Raw genomic sequence first — 20052 nt, 5'->3', positions numbered from 1 at the left:
TCAAGTTTTCTTTATCGTGCATTTTAATCCGTGGACCTAGAATAGTAAAGTATGTAGTGAAATTGTGTAGACTGTGGCCAAGGTATAGGCTACAAAAATGTAGCAATATTTTTTCTTCTCGGACTAGCCCATTATTTTTATTGTGTTCATGTCATAAACTGTTAGTAGTGCTTGGCCAATCTTTTCCCCTTGGACCATTATTTTATAGTGCAATATAACTTAAGAACGTAGATCTCTTTTTTGCAATGCTATTTTTCTTCTTGGACTATTATTTTTTAGAGTGTAGATGACCACTTTTGAGAGCTAGCTTTGCTGCTTTAAGTTCATACAAATCATTTGTTTTGTAAATATGATTAGGGGCCTATAGCTAGGTAACGACCTAGTCCTATTTATGCTTTGTAATACCTACTACTAGCCTATCTGCTCTGCTTCATAATTGTTTTCCCTAAGCTTAACTAAACATCACCTAACTATAGTTAGTGTTGGCCTAACTAATTTACATTTTCCATTTACAATCCATCTAACTTTGAACTAGCTTTATTGACATGAATCTCTAATTGGACTAACTTAAGTTACTAAGATGGATAAGTTTATTATTAAAGGTAGGCCTAAGCCTAAGAAAGATGAAGATGAGAAAAAAGACAAAGATGATGAAAGTAGACAGAGCAAGTCGTTTGTAGAAAGCTCACATGGTGAATCGAGCAAAAAATCTATTTGGCCTAGTTCAATGTCTCTTGCAATCCCAATGGAGTACGAAGACTTAGGAATAGATCCAGATGATCCAGAACCATTAGGTCAAAGCTCTAGTGAGGAGGACCAGGTTAATATTGCTGCTAGTAGCAAGGAAACTGAGCTTGATACAGACCTAGCCGTACACTCAACTTCAAATACCACCCAACCAAAAACTGCTGCTAGGCCTAAAATTGTGTCTAGGTTTACCCATACTGCCACCATTAGGCCTAGTAAAAAAGAAAGAAAATTCAATTCAAACTGGTTGAATGACCCCAGTTCAAAAACTGGCTACAAAAAAAAAAAAGTCAAAGAAAGAACCGGACAAGACATGGCATATTGTAGTGTCTGTGATGCAGTCATGGGGGGCGCATAAAACAGAGATTGTGCGTCATGGAAAGTCCCTCAAGCAACCTAAAATTAATCAAGGAGATAGCCACTAACAAAGACTTAAAAAAAAATTGTTCAACAGAATAACTACAACAGATAAAAGTGTCAAACGAGCAGAATTAAAATTAGCCGGCCTAATTGCAACAACAACCTGCCCTTTTCGCTGATGGATACATTGATTCCGCTGTGCAAATCGGTCTTTCCGGACTCAGAAATTGCTGCTAAACTGTGTATGAAACGCACTAAAACAACAACTGTGATTAAAAAAGCCTTAGGTCCCGCATTCATGGAATTGATTTACCAAAAACTAAGGGCACCAGGATCGTTTTTCTCCTTGATCATGGATGAGACAACGGATCAGGCATCGGTTAATCAATGTGCCCTCACAGTTATCTATATTGATGATGTAACTGGAACGCCAAAAACTAATTTATTTGACATGTTTGAAGTCAAATCTAGCACTGCTGATGAATTATTCACTGGTATGATGAACTCGCTGAAATCAAAAAATATACCCATTGAAAACTTAGTGGGATTTAGTTCTGACACATGTAATGTGATGGTGGGGCAGCATCATTCGGTTTTTTCACTTTTGAAAATAGAAATCCCTCACATTGCATGTGTCCCAAGGTGTTTCTTGCCACATTGATCCACCTGGCGGCAAGTAAAGCATGTATGAAGTTACCAAAGACAGTGGAGGATTTGCTCCGAAATCTTGGGGCTCACTTCAGCAGAAGTTTTGGGAGACAGTCTGCCTTTGTACAGTTCCAAGAGTTTTTTCAAGAGGAAATCCACAAAATACTATCACCAGCAGTAACAAGATGGCTGTCATTAAAATCTTGCGTTGACCAGAGTGATTGAACAATTTCAACCGTTGAAGGCCTACCTGCTGACCGCTTCTGTCGAAGACCCGTCAAACACAGTGGATAGCATGTTAGCTGCTATGAACAACCAATTTATCTACTTATACTTGGAGTTTATGTCTTATGTTCTTGGGTATGCTAACAGATTTTAATGTAATGTTCCAATCCGAAACACCACTTCTCCATAGATTGCGACCAGAGGTTCACAAGATGCTTCAAGATCTGTGTACAAACTACATGGACTTAAACTACAATTAAAAATACACCCATCATGTCCATTGAGCATTCAAACCCCCGTCATTTCCTGCAATTAGAACAAATATATTTAGGCATTCAGGCAACAGAAACATTTAATGAATTAAAGAAAAATGCAGAAAAGAAAGATATTGAAGTTTTTCTTAAAAAGTATTTTAAGCTTCTATGTGGAATTGGTCACACAAATCAAATCTAGATTTGATTTTTTTCTGATGAAGTTTTTGATGTCCTCAGTGTCTTGGAGCCAAAAAAGTGCCCAAACCTTCAAAGTAAGGTCTTTGGGCTCATGTCATTAACAGATTTCCCGTTTCTGAAGAAAGTTGTTGATGTCCAAAAACTCGACAATCAGTGGAAAAGTCATGCTTTGCTAGACTTCAAAGAGCATAAACTTGATGCAAATGAGTCTGCTATGCAATATTGGAAGGCTGTATTCAGTCTAAAGACAGTCGCTGGAGATGCTATGTTTACAGAAATACAAAAAGTGTTTAACTTACTTTTTATACTGCCATTTTCAAATTCATCTGTCGAACGAATATTCAGTGAACTGAAAGCATTGCAAAACCAATGACAGAAACAAATTGAAAACAGAAACAGTCGTTTTCATTGATGGGTACAAGGGAAGGAATCCGAAATAGCGGTGGATGTGTTAAATTTGAACCTACCAAGGAAATGCTCACAAGAAATATATGGCAATAAGAAATTAGGCCTTATTATTATTATTTGGCTTTTAAAAAAACTAAAACTGTGTTAATATAGCCAAATATATTGTGATTCATATTTTGGTCATCAAGTGATATATTGTGAAATAAATTTTTGTGTGTATATTATATATATATATATTTATATATAAATAAATATTTGAACCTGAGTTATAGAGTAGGCTAAACACATCATGGTAATGCTAGCCTTCTAAGGTTTTTAATTTTCAAGACTATGTGTGCCTAGCACTTTGCCTGACATTAAAAAATTGTGGTTAACACATTTAAAAAACAGTGATCTAGTGTAATTTTTTTCCATAAAGCTACAAGTTGAGTTAAAGGAAAAAAGTGGAATTTTTTAGAACAACACATAACAGTTCATGTGATTTATCATACAAATTTATTAAACTGTACATCAGTAAACAACCTATTTTGGAGGTAGGATATCATGAAAGAGTGTTGTAAGTATTTTTGCTTAACCTTGCATGTTTGGTTTTGGTAGGCCCTTTCCTCTAAAATAATACTTTGTAGGCCTAATAGTATGTTCAAACCTAAAGCCTGTGCTTAGCTGGTTGACAGTGAGATTTTAGAAGTCATTTACATATTATATTCCTTTACTCCTTCTTTGAATCACAGCAGGATTGCATGATTAATGTCTGCTTTATCAGTTTACAAGTTTCTATTTTTAAAAACTTTGGCATGGATCCAAGCTCATTGAAAGTTAAATTTGTTTTTCTGAAAACTAAACTTTTTCATTGCAAATTGTCTCTGTAAAAAAGTAAAAAGTTAATTTTTTTACAATATAAGTTATGATATTATGCTCTAAAATCAACCATATTCAATGCAATAAAAAATCCTGCTCGTTAAGCCATTTAAGAGTGTCTAACCTAGAAAACCTGGAAAAGTCAGGGAATTTTATATGTTCAGTTTGGTAGACACCCTGCATTTACAAAATATAGACTGTCATACGATGTCGATAACACACTTTAGTAGCCTAAATATACTTTTAAAGCAAGGTGGTAATTTGGGCTCATAGGTGGTATTTTTTTCAGGTACTGGTGGGAATTTTCCAAAAGTGGATTGGCAACACTGGTCTGTAGATGCTAGATGTTTGTTGTTGAGTTGACTAGACTAAAATAGTAACTTCACAAAATTAATTAGTGTCACTTCACTACACAAACACAAGTTCACTTTTGTCAGTCACTTCAGAATAATAAGTGTGATTAGCCTACACACACTACTCTACACTAGCCTAGACGTCCTGTCTTGATACTTGAAGGAGAGAGGCTATTGTTTATTTTCTTTAATTAGCTAACATTTTATTAACGGCTTACATTTTTTTAATTTACCTAGAGAATTACTATAGGTTATTGCTACAAAATAATTTATGTTATAATTTACAACTAGGCCTAATAAAGTCTTTCTGCGTTTTGGATTATTGTAGTAAGTTAGAGTGACTTGTAATTCTTTTTATACTCAATTAATTGATTATTTGTAAGAAAAATAATTCTCTTTAAAATGATACTGGTTCCTCGGCTTTGTTATAACAAGGTAAGAGTAAATTTATAATACATTTTACATGTAGATAAATTAAGTTCATCCTAAATGTATTTAGACCTAATTAATAAATTAAAATTAGTAAGATCCAACCTAAAAATTGAAAATCATTAGTAGATACCTAGATCTTAACCACACCATAAAAATAAAAATGGTAATGATAATGCAATGGAAAGTAATGTTTCTGTTGAGTATAGTAATGGCAATTACCGCAATGGAATCATCTATATTTTTGATTAAGATTTTTTTAATTTACCTAGAGAATTACTATAGGTTATTGCTACAAAATAATTTATGTTATAATTTACAACTAGGCCTAATAAAGTCTTTCTGCGTTTTGGATTATTGTAGTAAGTTAGAGTGACTTGTAATTCTTTTTATACTCAATTAATTGATTATTTGTAAGAAAAATAATTCTCTTTAAAATGATACTGGTTCCTCGGCTTTGTTATAACAAGGTAAGAGTAAATTTATAATACATTTTACATGTAGATAAATTAAGTTCATCCTAAATGTATTTAGACCTAATTAATAAATTAAAATTAGTAAGATCCAACCTAAAAATTGAAAATCATTAGTAGATACCTAGATCTTAACCACACCATAAAAATAAAAATGGTAATGATAATGCAATGGAAAGTAATGTTTCTGTTGAGTATAGTAATGGCAATTACCGCAATGGAATCATCTATATTTTTGATTGAGACATTTCAGACTGTATAAATATATAATTTAAGAAGTTCACTCTGATATATCACTCATGACACAAAAAATTAATAATATTTGAATAATTTTTGACAAAAATATTACAAAATCCAGTGGTAATTAGCCTACTCTTAAATACACAAAAATGGTGTGTGACGCTGGTACTGAAATCGGGGAGATTTTAATAAGCGGCCTGCACTCGTTATTCGGTTTTTGTTGAATTGTTCGATATATTATCCAACTTCGATATAAAAAATTCATACACAATAAGAGTTTTAATAAATTACCATAACAAGAAGAATCTCGTTCATTACAATTTTAAAAAACATAAATTTAACACTAACATTACAAAACAACAAAACCAACTAAGGCCTAGACTAACACATCAAAGAAACCTTACAATATTTATAACTTGGGGTAAGTTAGGGTACGATAAGCAGACTCGGTTTTTTTATATCGAAAAATGTAATCATCGATACCTAATATTCGCATCTCAAATCCTAGACTATCAATTGATATAAAGTATCTACAGTTCTCAATAACAATCATATGTTTTAAATTAAAATATGTATATAATATTTACAGTGATTAAACAAATTAAATAATCAAAATTAGGAAAACTGAAGACGACCATATTTGCTCCTCTCACAGTTACAGTTGTTTCTTTCCCACAAATTTCACATAATTTTTTTCCGCACGAGTCCAACATGTTGAAGTCATGAAAAACATGTCTTATCATCTTTCAAAGCAATGTCGTGTAGTTTTCTAAAATTGACTGTTATTTTTAATAATCAAATGTTACTTATATAAAATTGAAATATTACATTAAGAGTATTATTTGAAATTATTGTTTACAGCTATTGATATAGATTATTTAATTAATCGTTAAAAATAATTAATCAGTATAGATTATTTGTATCAATGGTTATGATTAAGTAATATCGTTTGCCAATTTTGATATAAAAAACCGGGTCCACTTATCGTACCCTACCCATAACTTGTCCAGGTGATAGCAGTGAGTAACAGCATTTGTGAAAAGGAGGAAAGAATTCTCCCCATGGGCTATCAGGAGCCAAACGTACATGTTGAAGCCACTTAACTAATCTTAAGTGTCACTTGTGAGAAATATCTCACATATTTTCCACATATTCATCGCCATTTTCTGTCTCAAAATATTAGTTACTTTTTGCTGTTTATTGTTTACATTAAAACTACTATAAGTTATTCCTAAGGTGAAATCATATGCTAAGTTAAATAAATTATAATATTGAATTAGGCCTTTGGATAAAAATATCGAATAATTCGTTAAAAACAACCGAATAACAAGTGTAGGCCACGTATTAAAGTCTACCCCTGAAATCGGACATAGATACAAACCTCATACCACACCTCACCACCCTCTTTTTTAACCTCTTTTTTTTCAAACCTCATATGACATTCTTCAAATTCTGTTAAAGTGAAAACTTTAAAATAAAGGGTGTTGCATTGAAATGTAATGAGTATTATGTAGTTGATGTAATTAGCCTACAAGTTTTATTAAATAATATTTAACAAGTCATAAAATAACAACAGGGAGTGTTTTTGAAGTTTTATTTTATTATAAAAATGTAGTAAAAATTCGTGTTTTGTTACAATAACTTTTAGAATAGGAAACAAATTTTAACACTCTAAATATATTGTACTAAGTTGTTAAAAATGCAAGTATTGGATATTGTAAGCAATGGCTTAGTTAGTCTAAACAAGTAAAATTAAACTAAGGACTACTAAACATAGGCCTAGAAATAACACTTTATACATATTACAGGCAGAGTACAATAAGTGGACCCAGTTTTTATACTGCTTATTACGATCATCGATACTTTATATATCGAATAACAGAACTACCTCCTCCTGGTGTCAAAGGTGTTTTACTCCGTTGAAGAGTTCATGTTGAGTTGCTGGGATGAAAATTATTAAAAACAAGAATAAAATAAAAATCCCAGTTCTGTTATACAATTGAAATTGGTGTAACTGTGATAGAATCAATACAAATAATGATGAATGTACCTGCAACAATCTTGTAATTGTTGACACAATAAAGATTATTATTATTATTACTTTATAACAAATATTCTTTATAATACATATTAGTGAAAAGCAGGTGTACATATTAAATGTATGGACCCAAAAATAGGTTTGCATAAATTCATCCCAAAATGGATATAAACTTTATTAATAAATTTTGTTAGCAAAATATTGGTATATTTATCTTTAATTGTAGTATTTGCGGACAGTACAGGCTTCAAATTATCTGTTGTAACAATTCCAATAACTAAATCATCTGTTTGCTATTTATTGCAGGGTTACCAACTTACCTGAAAATTTGTCCCTAGAGGGTTGCTATGGTTACTCAAAGAAAACCTATTGTGTTAAAGTATTATATTATTGAAAGTTTGATACAATTTTATATGTATTAACTTCAACCTTTAGCATACTAGTTATTTTTCCCCCTCCAGGCTTGCTTAAGCTGGAATCCAAGTTACATTAACCACATCAGCTATAATGATCTCAGACCATTTTTATCAATTTCTTAAAGTATGTTTTCATTTCCAGAAAGAATTTTTAAGCGGTCGTGATCTATAATTACACAATAACTGATAATATGTTTGAAATTGTTCAGCTCTACTGTCTGCATACAATCATGTAGATAGTCTTCAAACCAGTTTAAGGCTACGTCTATGATTCCCAATGATCTCAGTTTTCTCACAGTTGAGACAAAGACCTTGGCTAGGATCTATAAATACATTGGCTACAATATTTTCAGCTTCTAAATATTCAACAGTGCATTAACTGTAGCCCCCAGGGCAGTTGTTGACTTTCCAACAATGAAACTTTGTTGGTTATTTGGGAGTAAGAGAGTTATGCTGCAGGTGGTTTAATAGTCTGGATAGCACCACTTTCACAATAATTTTGGATACAGCGGGGACAAGTTATATTGGCCTTAAGTTTTATAATTCCTTTTTAATTCCCTTTTTAAGGAGAGGATACACTTGTAAGATTTTAGGGGAAAATTCCTTGGGAAAGACATTTATATTATTATGTTAGTGACAGGCAGATTTCCTCTTCAACTATCTTTAATATCTTAAGAGGAGATATAATCAAACCCCGCAGAAAGTTTTGGCTTTAGAGCCTGAATGGTCTTAACTACAAGCTAGCATTTCTGAATGTAGCATCTGAAATGTTACTGAAGAAATCATTGAAATGTTCTGCTACTTTGTTGATGTCCTGTGTTTTTTCCATTATCTCTAACTCCCACTCAATGTTCCTGCTGAAGCTCTTTTACTATTAATGATGCTCCATATTGCTTAACTCTTGTCTGTAGCATTTGATATAAAATCTTCATTAGCTTCTTGTCTGATGTGTTTTTTAGCTTCAGGTCATAATCTTTTTTCTTCTGGGAAGCGTCCATTTTGTCTGTTTGAAAGCTACTGATAATAAACCTTTCTTGGGCACTTATAAATGATTTAGTCAGTTCTTCCCCCTTTGGGTCTGTAATACCTCGGCTAATTTGTCTTCTTCTGATGAGCTTGTAGGGTCAAGTCGTGTTTAGAGCCATAATGTGTCAATGAAACTATTATATGCTAAGTTGTAAACTTTCAGCCAGTCTTGCTCAGCTAGAAGACTCATGAGTACATCAGATTCTGTGTGCTGAAGTTACATCTATAAGATGAGGAATTTATGTTATTTTGGAGTGGAAATCAGAGGTCCCATTGCATATCACAGCAATATATATGGTGGCTGAGATTAGTACACACAATATCAATTGATTTTCTGGAGATCTTGGTGATTAGTAGGTTGAAGAGCAAGTCTATTAATGTTGTAGGTTGTCAAAATTTTCCTAATTGTAGTATTATCAGTTTTGTTAGAGTTTTCTAAGCCATTTATATTATAAGATTTCCAACAATGCATATGCTACAGCCAGAAAGTGATTTAGTCTCTCAAACTTGTTATTGAGGCGGTCAACATTTGGTGGAAAATTAATGTTTTATTTACAGCTGAGTTTATGGAACACTCTGGAGTTTAGTTGGTCTGTTTTCCATTTGGCAGTCTTCTTTAGGCTTATCATTAAAAACTCTTCTAGTCCATGTGCCTGTCAGTCCTTGATGAAGAGGACTAATGTCCACCTCCATGACAGACTTGAAAGTATCAAGTTTTTTAGGACTTTTCATGAAGTTTCTTGCAGTGTTTATTTTGTTGTCGTGTGGCCTATGCATTTCAGCCAACACTACAATCTTATTATATTCTTCACCCTCGCTGAGATAGTGTTTTGACTCGATTAGAGGTGTTTTGAAAATTTACTGATTGTGATGAACTAGGCTGTATGGGAAGGTTTTGGCTGGTTAGGTGGGAACAAAGTGGCAGATGTCTAATATCTTCCTGTGCTACATTTGTGTTGGTTTGCAAATTTGGTTATCGAATTTTGAGGTTGCGGCAGCATGTGATTTGGTAGAGTTACTGAATGCCTTATTCTGGCAGGATAGTCAGAAGACCTGCCTGGCCAAATGTAGAGGGCGTCATGGAGTTGAGAAGGAACTGAATTGTTGATGGAGATGTTCTTTTAGCACAGCTGGTGATGCAGGCATAATTTTTTACATTACTATTTTCTTATTTACTATTTTTGCATTTTAAATATAACAAGACATCCTAGGTGACAATCAATACAATAAATCTATTACAATGATTATAATATAATTACATAGTATCATATAATTATACTATATAATATTAATTAATTACATTACAATCACTAAATCGTAGTAGTAATAATAAATTATTGCGTAACAAGTTCTTGTCAAAAAGTAATGACAGTATTAACTTAAAAATTGGATTCAATTAATAACTTTACAACAACAGCATTCACATCATAATATGATTTAGTTAATGATTCATAAATAATTAATAAATAATTTTATTAACAATAAATAATTACTCTATGTAATAATGCAACTAACAATAAATTAAGTAATTACAGTATCATCAGTGCAAAAAGTAACGTGTAATGATGGATAATTTATAATCTATAATAACAGAGCAAAGTAAAAATAATAATAATATTTTTTTGTTATTAGCACAAATAATAGAATTAACAATAGTGAAAGAAGTATTACTACAAGCTCTCTTAGTGCATGTAGGTCTTGGGTATGTATACCGTAAGTTGTGTGTTTTAGGTGTACAAACTGAGTAACAGAATGATAGAATATATTGTTTTGATGGATAGAGAGAGAAGGCTTTCCCTATTGCAGAGACAATACATGATTAAATAGTTGAAATGTATTTAAATCTCTTTTTGTTGTTTACAAAGGGAGTAACATTTGGTATAATTTAGTAACATTTAAAATTTGGATAGTAAGGTTTTTCAGAAACTAGCAATATGGTTTGTTAGGTTTCAACAAACCTAACAAATCAAATACCTAAATACCTGTGTTGTATTTTCAGGTGAATCATGTACAAGTTCAAGTTATCAGAGCTCTGAGCAACACGAAACTATTCATTGATGGAAAATCAGTTGAGTCTAAAACAAATGAATGGATTGATCTACACAATCCAGCAACCAATGAGGTCAGTGTTTAGGTGTTATACACCTGTATTGTATATGTGATGTTGGATTTTGTATCAATAAGACATCCAGAATATTATTACAATTGTTTATGCTATCCAAATAGTTTTATTTTTATTAAAAAGTTTTCTCTTGAATTATATCAAGAAAAGATTACTCAACTATTGATTTTTATAATTGTTTAACCACTTATCTAATTATCATATATCTGACACTTTTAGTGCATCAGCATCTGAACTACTGTCGCACCCTATAGTATTTTCACACAACTTCACACTGACATGCAGTATTAAAAAAGATATATAAATATTTGAAGGAATATTAAAATAATCTATATTTGGTTTTGATTAATTTTAAAAAGTGGAAAGTGCTACATTTGTTACAAATTATTTGCCTAAACTAAAAACTATAAGATTGCAAAATTTTAAAAAGTTTTAAAATATGTTGTATACAATTCTATTTCATTTAATATAGTAATGAATGAAAATGGTATAACGATAAATTATCATGGTAACATGAAAAAATCAATGATCAAAAACATTACTACATCATTTTATGTTTCACTAGTTAAGCAGCTAAAAAGACAACCTCTCAAAAATGTTAATAAATTTAAATCAGCTGTTTATTTGTTTTAGTTCTTTATTAATAACTTTATTTATTAATAAAGAAATTACCACTGGGAGAATCACACAATACAAACTAAAACATGTAAACAACAATTAAAAAAAAAAGACACTTTTGATCTGTTTCTTGGTAAAATAACAAAGTTATTGTTGCCCAAAGATGAAAAAATGGTTTTCACTACATTTTTATTTGGCACTTGTTTTATAAAAAAAAAACTTAACTTACAGTTCTGGGACCTGTTTTATTCAATTTATCAGGTCAAAAACCATAAGGAACGATTGAATTTGCTTCTTAATCCACCTTACCAGAATTCACTAACAAAGCATTTCAAGTGTTTATATTATAAAATCTCTTCATTACTTTTATATCTAGAATCAGTTCCCACAGTTTCTGCATATCTTCATGAATAAACCCCTTTATATCAGGATCAGTCAATATGAATGTATTTTCATTTTTTGATTGTATAGCTGTGACAAAAGTTATTGGACAGTATATGTGGCATACAAACAGTCAATTTATCAAAATGCTCTGTTAAATTTTAAGCCAGACCAATTGAAAGTTAATTCAGTGTATTGTGTAGGCTTTTATTAGCTGTAGATATTATTATCAAAACCTAAGATAAAAAGAAAAAATAATTCTGATAATCTTAACACAATAATAAGTCAAGTTTATCATTTTCTAATTATTACACTAAAATTACTGGAATACAGCCAAGCGAGTGGTATATTAAACCTGTTATCATTTTATCGTGTTTTATGATAACCTTGCTTTGTGCCACATAAGTTCAAGTCTCTGATAAGTTCATTATCAGTTTGTTTAGATGGCAATAAACGAACTTGATTTTTATACAGCTTGTCGTCAACTCCTTTATTTGTAAAATGTTATTCACATTGGTAAAAAATTATTCTCCTCTTGAGTTGAAAAGATTGCTCACGTTTTTTTATCTCTTTCGGCATTACAAAGTTCATTTTGTAAAGCTTGGTACATTTATATTTTCAAGTATCATTAACATTTAAGATAAGAAGACCAACTCAAAGTATTAATTTAATTCCTTCTGATAATATTGTAGTTGTAGCTCAGTTTCTGTTCAACAAGTTTCAGTGATTAAATCTACAGCTACATGGATAAAATGTGTAACATTTGCTCTATAAAATTTCGGCCAGAAACATTTAAATTAACATTGTAATGCATAACATTCAAAGAACTGGCATTTCTGGCATAATCCAGTGGGGTCCAGAGAGGGCTGTATTGCACTCAAAAGTTTAATATACTAGGTAGAAAAAAACCTGGAATTGTCACATATATTCAAAAAGCGCTTCATTGTAAATTCCTTTTTGGCAGCACTGTTGGAAGTGCAGAGCCCTCGGTTGCTTGTTTCTGTTACTTCTAATAAGTATTGCAAGTTGATTCTGACAAAAGGACTGTGTTTGCTTTTCAGATTTATAAATGCCTTCTTTTGAGGCATGTAACAGACTATTTTTCTGGGCCATAAAGAATTCACCATTTCTTTTCGTATGTCACAATTTTATTATAGAAAACGTGACATATTTTTGAACATAACAAGGTTGGTAGGATTTAACAGGAGGTTTTTATTTGATTTAACTTAGGTTAGAAGGACTTGCCCCACAGGCGATGTTTGGATATTAAGAATTTATTACTGCACCCAACTATTTTAATAGGCATTATAATAAACCCTCTTTCATAAAAAATTTGTTATGTAGTTTTTATTAACTGTTTTAAGAAGTTTAAACCCTCTTTAACTACTAGTAATTTTTCCTAAAACCTTGATTATGAAAATAAGTTTTTCTTAAATTGTGTGGTCTTTTTGTCTTTAAATTGAGACAAAAAATGGGTGTTTTGTACATTTATACTAAAATACATTGATCCCGTTATCCTCCACCCAAGCTAACCACCATTAATTTTTGGTGGGCATAACTTTTACCACAGACCAGTGACCTTCATATAAGTGTAGACTAGAATGCATAAATCCCCAATGCCAGGTGCAGGTATCAAACCCACAACTCCAAAGCCAATTCTTGTATCCGAGAGTAGTGTCTTAGACCACGCTATGCCAGTTAGATATCCTAACTGTACCAGGTGCAGATAACTCACTTACGATTTTGCTTTAGCAGCAATCACTTAGTTATCATGATCACAACTCGTAGCACTTATAGGGTTAACTTTTGCATTTGTGTGTAATTGCAATGGTATTCTTAATGGGTTAATATGTATTACATATCCTATAACTTTAACAATATATTATGAGACTATGGAGGTATTTTTGTTTCTTGCAATCATTTGGAAATGAGTGTAGTTTTTAATTGTGTAATTAGATATATAATTATTCAAAAATAAAACACAATTGCCTTTGCAGAAATGGTCCTTTTGATGTTACTGTTCTCTTTTACTGTTACATACATACATGTATTTGTAATGAAGTGGATTATACTACCTTTAAATTTTTCTATCAAATGTAGGTCCATATGTTGTTAATGTACCTAGCTGATGTGTGTTCTGGTAGGTTGTTACCAGAGTTCCCAAGTCCACCAAAGCAGAGATGGAGGCAGCAGTGGAGTCGGCTAAAGCTGCATTCAAGAGTTGGTCCAACACATCTCCACTCACTAGACAACAGATCATGTTCAAGTTCCAGAACATCATCAAGGCTAATATGGTTGGTATCAGTGAGGCTGACCGAACATCATTGAAAACTACAATTATTGTTCCAGTTTTATTCATCGTTACATTTGGTGTCCTGAAAAATTTCTTGGCACACTCAAAAGTCCCAGATTAAGTTTTGAAATAGGTTTTATAAAACCATTTAAATTTTTCTCCATTTTATGTCATGTGACATGGGGAACTAATGTATTTGAGTTTTACTTTTACCAAGCAATTCTATCTCTATAACTTGTCTTCAGTTTAAAAACTGTGCTGTTGCACTCCATCTATTGGCAATGAAGTAAACTAGAGTCATCATCCACTTGTGGCACAACTTATCATTACCACGTTAATATTAAACATTGTTACGTCAGTCAACTATTCGTATTGATTGTATTAAGCTACAACTTGCCCAAACTTTTTTCAAATTTAATGACACACTTTAATGATTAGAACATTATCAAGAGAGGGTGTTTTCATTATGAAGCAAGTGCTCTGTAATAGTTGTATTATTACCAGCAAATGTAATTTTCCCTTAAGGTCAATCAACCTTATCGATAAGAAGTATATAATTTTTAATGTTTATATTTATGTGAATTTCACAATTAATTCTAGTCATAAAATTAAAATAAATGAATAATCTTAATTTGTCATATGGACGACTGGTTGGGTGGCTTGTAGGACAATCTTTCTTCAGTTGCGAATAGTTTCTAACCTGGAGGCACATCGAATACTGATTCCTGATAGTTAATTTGCAGATGCCTTTTATTTCTAATACTTTCCTGACATAAATCTGGATTATCTGTATTAAGATTACCGACTGATTATTTATGTATGCCGAAAAATAACAGATCAGGACCAGGAAAGAGAATTAATATTTTTATATTAATATCTGAGAATTAAAATAGCTTATGTTTATTGAGTATTTATTCTTCTATTCTATAAGGGAGTAAAGTATTTTTATTGGATATCTCGAAGAAAGTACGTAAAAATAATATATTGATATAAATTTCCCTGTCTTCATTAACATTAGCAATAAATGTCAATTTGAAATATTTACTGTTTTTAACCGATAGCATAATTAATTCATTGTTATTCCTTTTATACTTCAGCACCAACAGAATGTTATCATGTTACATGTTTTAAAATTAACCTCAATGTTAAAGTAATAAATTATTGTAATTTCGATTATACATAATTTTTATGTTTTGCAGAAAGAATTGGCAGCCAACATCACCTTAGAGCAAGGCAAGACTCTAATTGATGCAGAAGGTGATGTGCTACGAGGACTACGTAAGTATTTGTTTCTATTGTTGGGAAGCACTACGATAACATATTGTTTCTGAAGATGTTTAAAAACCAATTTTAACCCTCTTGGAAGCTTAAAAGGCACTTAAAAGAATCCAGAGTAAATTTGACAGCTTTTAAATTCAGAACTGAATATATCTTTTTATCATAGTTTGAAAACTATTTGTTACACATATATGGAACTTATGTGTCAACCATTGACTATGTACGCATAGCCATGTTATGTTACATTGATGAATGTCCCAGGTTGTAGCGCCAATTTGATGTGTGTCACCCCCACGTTGACTGCTGTAATTTGCTGAAAGCCCTTTACCTTGACTGCGTCAATTTGCTGCGGATCCCCTCCACGTGGTTGTGTCAATTTATTGTGAGTCGGTTCTTTAGTGTTGTTGACTCACCATGTAGTTGTACGCCTTTTTGTCACCAGTGGCACGTTGTTGTACCATGTTGCTCATCATGGTATTGGTCGCCATCTTGCCCAATGCTAGCTGCATTCCCTTGGTACTGCTTAAAACTTATTAAATTTGAATGTCTGTGGTGTTATCACCAACAACAAGTCTGTGTGTATCTCAGGTTTTAAAATATGTTAAGTAGTGATTAAAAAATTTAATATCACTTCATCACACTTCTTATAAAGGGGATATTCAAAGAAAAGTCAAACCAAGTGACCATGAGATTAATGTATTCCATGTCACACTCTCAATACATATTATAATTTCACTCACCTTGCAATGCTTTGATAATTTAAAAGACTAAAATAATATCCCATCCTTCATTAAAATTTCAATACACTATACAACAGATCACTACTATCCCAGGAGAATCAACACAACCTCCTTGCTTCAAGTCTGGTGAGAGAAGACCGAATCTCCGTAAAAAACTACGGATACCGACTCAAAACAATACTCATCCCCTCTCTCGTTCAAATCAGCGTCTTCACAAATAAATATAATTTGATTCTTTTCTTATAATTGTCGAAATTTATCACATTTACTATAATTAATCAATTTAAGTCTTTCTATTTTCTTTTTATTATTTTTTCAAAGCTTTTTATTTAAATTTTTAGCAACATGTGCTTTATGACGTCATCAATATACAAGTCATTCATCCCACAATTGGCTTTTCTGCGTAATTCTATTTAGTGTTTTTGTAAAACACGAATTTTGGTTATGTTTACTTCATTTTAATTGATCAAATCTTTTCCCGTATAAAGTTCAATAAATTTCTTCGTTTTTAGTTAAATAAACTTCAATTCCGACAACATGTGATTCACTGACGTTACAGTCTGCCGATTCATTGACGTCACAGTCTGCCAATTCCCCGCGAATATTCAAATGTCGTAATTTGACCTGTTACACAACCCTGTGAAATATAAATTGATCACATATTTGTTATCAAGTTATATTTCTCCTCCAATTAAATCTTTTAAATTTTTGTCCAATTAAGCTATTATTTAAATTTCTTGATAATTTTGTTTAAAAGTATTCATTTAAAAGAAAGTAAAATATCAAAGCAAATGCTTACAATCATATTACACAAATTACAATGTATTAAATGTTAACACAAATTACAGTGTACATATAAATCAATTACACAAATTACAATTAATACAAATATCAATGAATATATAAATCAGCTACACAAATTACAATTAATATTAAATGATTACACAAATTACAGTGTACATATAAATCAATTACACAAATTACAATTAATACAAATATCAATGAATATATATATAAGAACAGTACTAAAGTTTTAAATATTTTTAAATTGAATACATGTAACCTCTATACGTTTTGAATATAATGTTTAACGTGTCCATTTCACATAACATAATGTTCAATACAAGTTAACTCTATTAGATTATACACTCACAAGTTATAATAATACACAAATACCTTGTAAAAATCCTAAATATATTCTTACTGATAAACAATATTGTAATATCCTTATATTGTCATCTCCTACTGGAAACATATTACATACGCTATATACTATATTACATTATCCTTGTCACATCTTATTCTAAATATTTATACAACCCTATACTAATCTGACTATTATTGTCAGTTTTTTGGTTCAAATGAATTTGATATTTTTTATTGTTTTATCTGACCGTTAAGGTCAGATATTTTTATGTAAGCCCGTTTTTAGAAAAGGTTTATTTGTCATTATTATGACGGGGCATAGGCTGACTACATGGGAGCCTACAATATTTTAAAAGAAAAACTGGCTTATTCCCCTCAAGGTTAAATTTTGACAGGTAAAAAAAAAATATTTATATAATTAGAGGGGTTATTCTTTTATTGGCACATTTCATTAAAGAGAAGGTCACAAGTTTTATTTCATAAGCATGTATTGTTTTCTATGTGCTTCTCTGTACACTCATCCATCTACACAAGCCAGTTTATAGACCATGTTTTAAAAATTTCTTAAATAAAATGGTCTCATTCAGCATCAGTATGGTCATTCACACTTGAAGAGTTTTCATACTCTTATTCTATGAACCTCTTTAGTTCCCTTACATTACGGATCCCAAAGAATTCATTATTGTCTAGTCTGGTTAATGCATATGTATTTTCTCTTTTAATGTCTGCGATTACATATGGTCCTTCATAAAGTAAGAAATATTTTTTAATCTTCTTATCTAATGCATTTGATAAAATATGGTTTTTTACTAATACTTTGTCACCTATTCTATACTTAATTGGATTTAATTTCTCATCATGTCTTTTATTCCTTTTTTCTGCCTTACTTATTAAATTTTCCCTTACCATTCTAATTTTATTCAAATGATCAAATTTACATTCAATTGGGAACTTAATTATTTTACTTAGAAAATTATCAGATCTTCTTCCAAACATTACTTCATATGGTATTGCTTCAATGGTGTCCTGTACTGAATTGTTTAACACATGTTCAGCAAATAACAGAATGTCAGGCCATTGAGTGTGTCTTTTATGACAATATATCCTACAAATTTTATTTACTTCTTTATTTGTCCTTTCCATTATTGAACTTTGTGGGTGATAAGGTGTACTGTGATAAACTTTAATATCTAAGTTATTAAGAGTTGTGTTCCACAAATTTGAATTAAAACATGGACCATTGTCGCTGACTATTGCTTTCATTTTTCCTACTTGAGGTATAAACTCTTTAGTTACTTTACTTAATACACTTCTACTGTTTGGTTTCTTTATCGCATATAATTTCACAAATTTTGAAAAAACATCTACCATTGTTAATATGTATTGTACATTTCCTCTTCCCTTTGGTAATGGACCTATCAAATCTATTGACACCAAGTCTAGCACATTCTGAGATATTATATTCATTTGTCTACCTTCTTGTCTTACATTCCCATGTTTACTCTTTTGGCACAATATACACTTTTTTAACTGTTTCTTTACACTTCTTTCCATATTCTTAAAAATACAATACTCTTTAAGTATATTAAATATTTTATGACCTCCTAAATGTCCATATTTTAAATGTGTAAAATTAACTAAATCCTTTTTAATACCTTCTGGAATACATACTTTCCATACATCACTATTTTCATCCTTTCTCTTAAAAATTATCCCTCTATACTCCATAAATATTTTATTTATTTTTCCATAATGAACTCCTTCGCTGTCATTTAAGATATTTTTTATATCTCTCAAATACTCATCCTGTTCTTGTTTTTTATCTAGATTCTTTAATATTTCCTTTATCTCACTATCTTTAAAACCTAAATCAATTTTGTTGTACAAAACCTTGATACTGTATTTTTCTACTGAATTCTGACTATCCTTTTGTGTAATCCTTAACAGTATGTCTACTGGAATGTTCTTTTTCCCTTTAACAAATTCTATTTCAAGATTAAACTCTTGTAATGCTAAAGCCCATCTCAACAATCTACCATTTGTTAATTTACAACTTTTAAAGAATGTCAATGCTTTATGATCTGTTCTCACTATCACTCTGGGATGTCCTATTAAATATGATCTAAATTTTTTGCAAGTTAATACTACAGCTAACAGTTCCTTTTCTGTGATCGTGTAAAATTTTTGCGCTTGTGTTAAAGCCTTGCTATAAAATGATATCACCTGTTCCTCATTGATTTCATCTAACTGATATAATATTCCACTAATGTTAAGGTCACTTGCATCTGTATTTAAATAAAATGGTTTGTTAAAATCTGGATGTTTTAAAATGACTGCATTTAAAAATTCTGTTTTAATTTGTCCAAATGCCTTTTCTTCTTTTTCTGTCCACTTCCATTCTATTTTATTACTCAATAAATGATTTAACTGTCCTATTAAATAGCCATAATGTCTTTGAAACTTTGCATAATACAAACATAATCCATTAAACATTTGTAGTTCTTTTATGTTTGTAGGTCGTTTAAAATTCACTATCTGTTCAATTTTATTTTTATCCATTTTAATTCCTTCAGCTGAAATAATGTATCCTAAATAATTTATCTCTTTTCTTAAAAATTGTGATTTTTTTTAATTTGACTGTTATTCCTCCTTCTTTTAAACTACCTTCTTTGCTAGAATTGTTAGACCCTCTTTATTCAGATGTATTAAATCTTCACACCATTTTCCTTTATAAAATATTTCCTTTTCATATAATTTCACATTACAGTCTGTACTATCATAGTTATCATAATACTTCTCTG

The 20052-nt window shown here is 31.0% G+C and overlaps 1 protein-coding gene and 1 long non-coding RNA gene across 3 annotated transcripts in view; both read left to right on the top strand.

The window, feature by feature from the left end:
• The first annotated feature begins 3184 nt into the window (after window positions 1–3184).
• On the top strand, window positions 3185–4028 carry LOC124371538. The gene is made up of 2 exons (XR_006923249.1): window positions 3185–3396; window positions 3988–4028. It is a non-coding gene; the product is annotated as an uncharacterized LOC124371538 (long non-coding RNA).
• A 37-nt stretch (window positions 4029–4065) lies between these two features.
• Window positions 4066–20052, top strand: part of LOC124371537 (probable methylmalonate-semialdehyde dehydrogenase [acylating], mitochondrial) — a 31767-nt gene continuing 15780 nt past the window's right edge. Inside the window, exons 1-4 of one of the 2 annotated variants that reach the window (XM_046829889.1) lie at window positions 4066–4486; window positions 10673–10795; window positions 13939–14088; window positions 15287–15365. In XM_046829889.1, the coding sequence (XP_046685845.1) occupies window positions 4454–4486; window positions 10673–10795; window positions 13939–14088; window positions 15287–15365 (385 nt within the window). In that variant the 5' untranslated portion in view covers window positions 4066–4453. Of the gene's footprint in view, window positions 4487–4794; window positions 4951–10672; window positions 10796–13938; window positions 14089–15286; window positions 15366–20052 lie in introns of those variants that run through there. The other variant, XM_046829888.1, reaches the window with a different exon arrangement.

Source organism: Homalodisca vitripennis, unplaced genomic scaffold (assembly GCF_021130785.1).
Source record: "Homalodisca vitripennis isolate AUS2020 unplaced genomic scaffold, UT_GWSS_2.1 ScUCBcl_1574;HRSCAF=5367, whole genome shotgun sequence".
NCBI classification, from domain to species: domain Eukaryota; kingdom Metazoa; phylum Arthropoda; class Insecta; order Hemiptera; family Cicadellidae; genus Homalodisca; species Homalodisca vitripennis.
The sequence above is the reverse complement of the archived record's forward strand: the minus strand, read 5'-3'. Positions and strand labels throughout refer to the sequence as shown.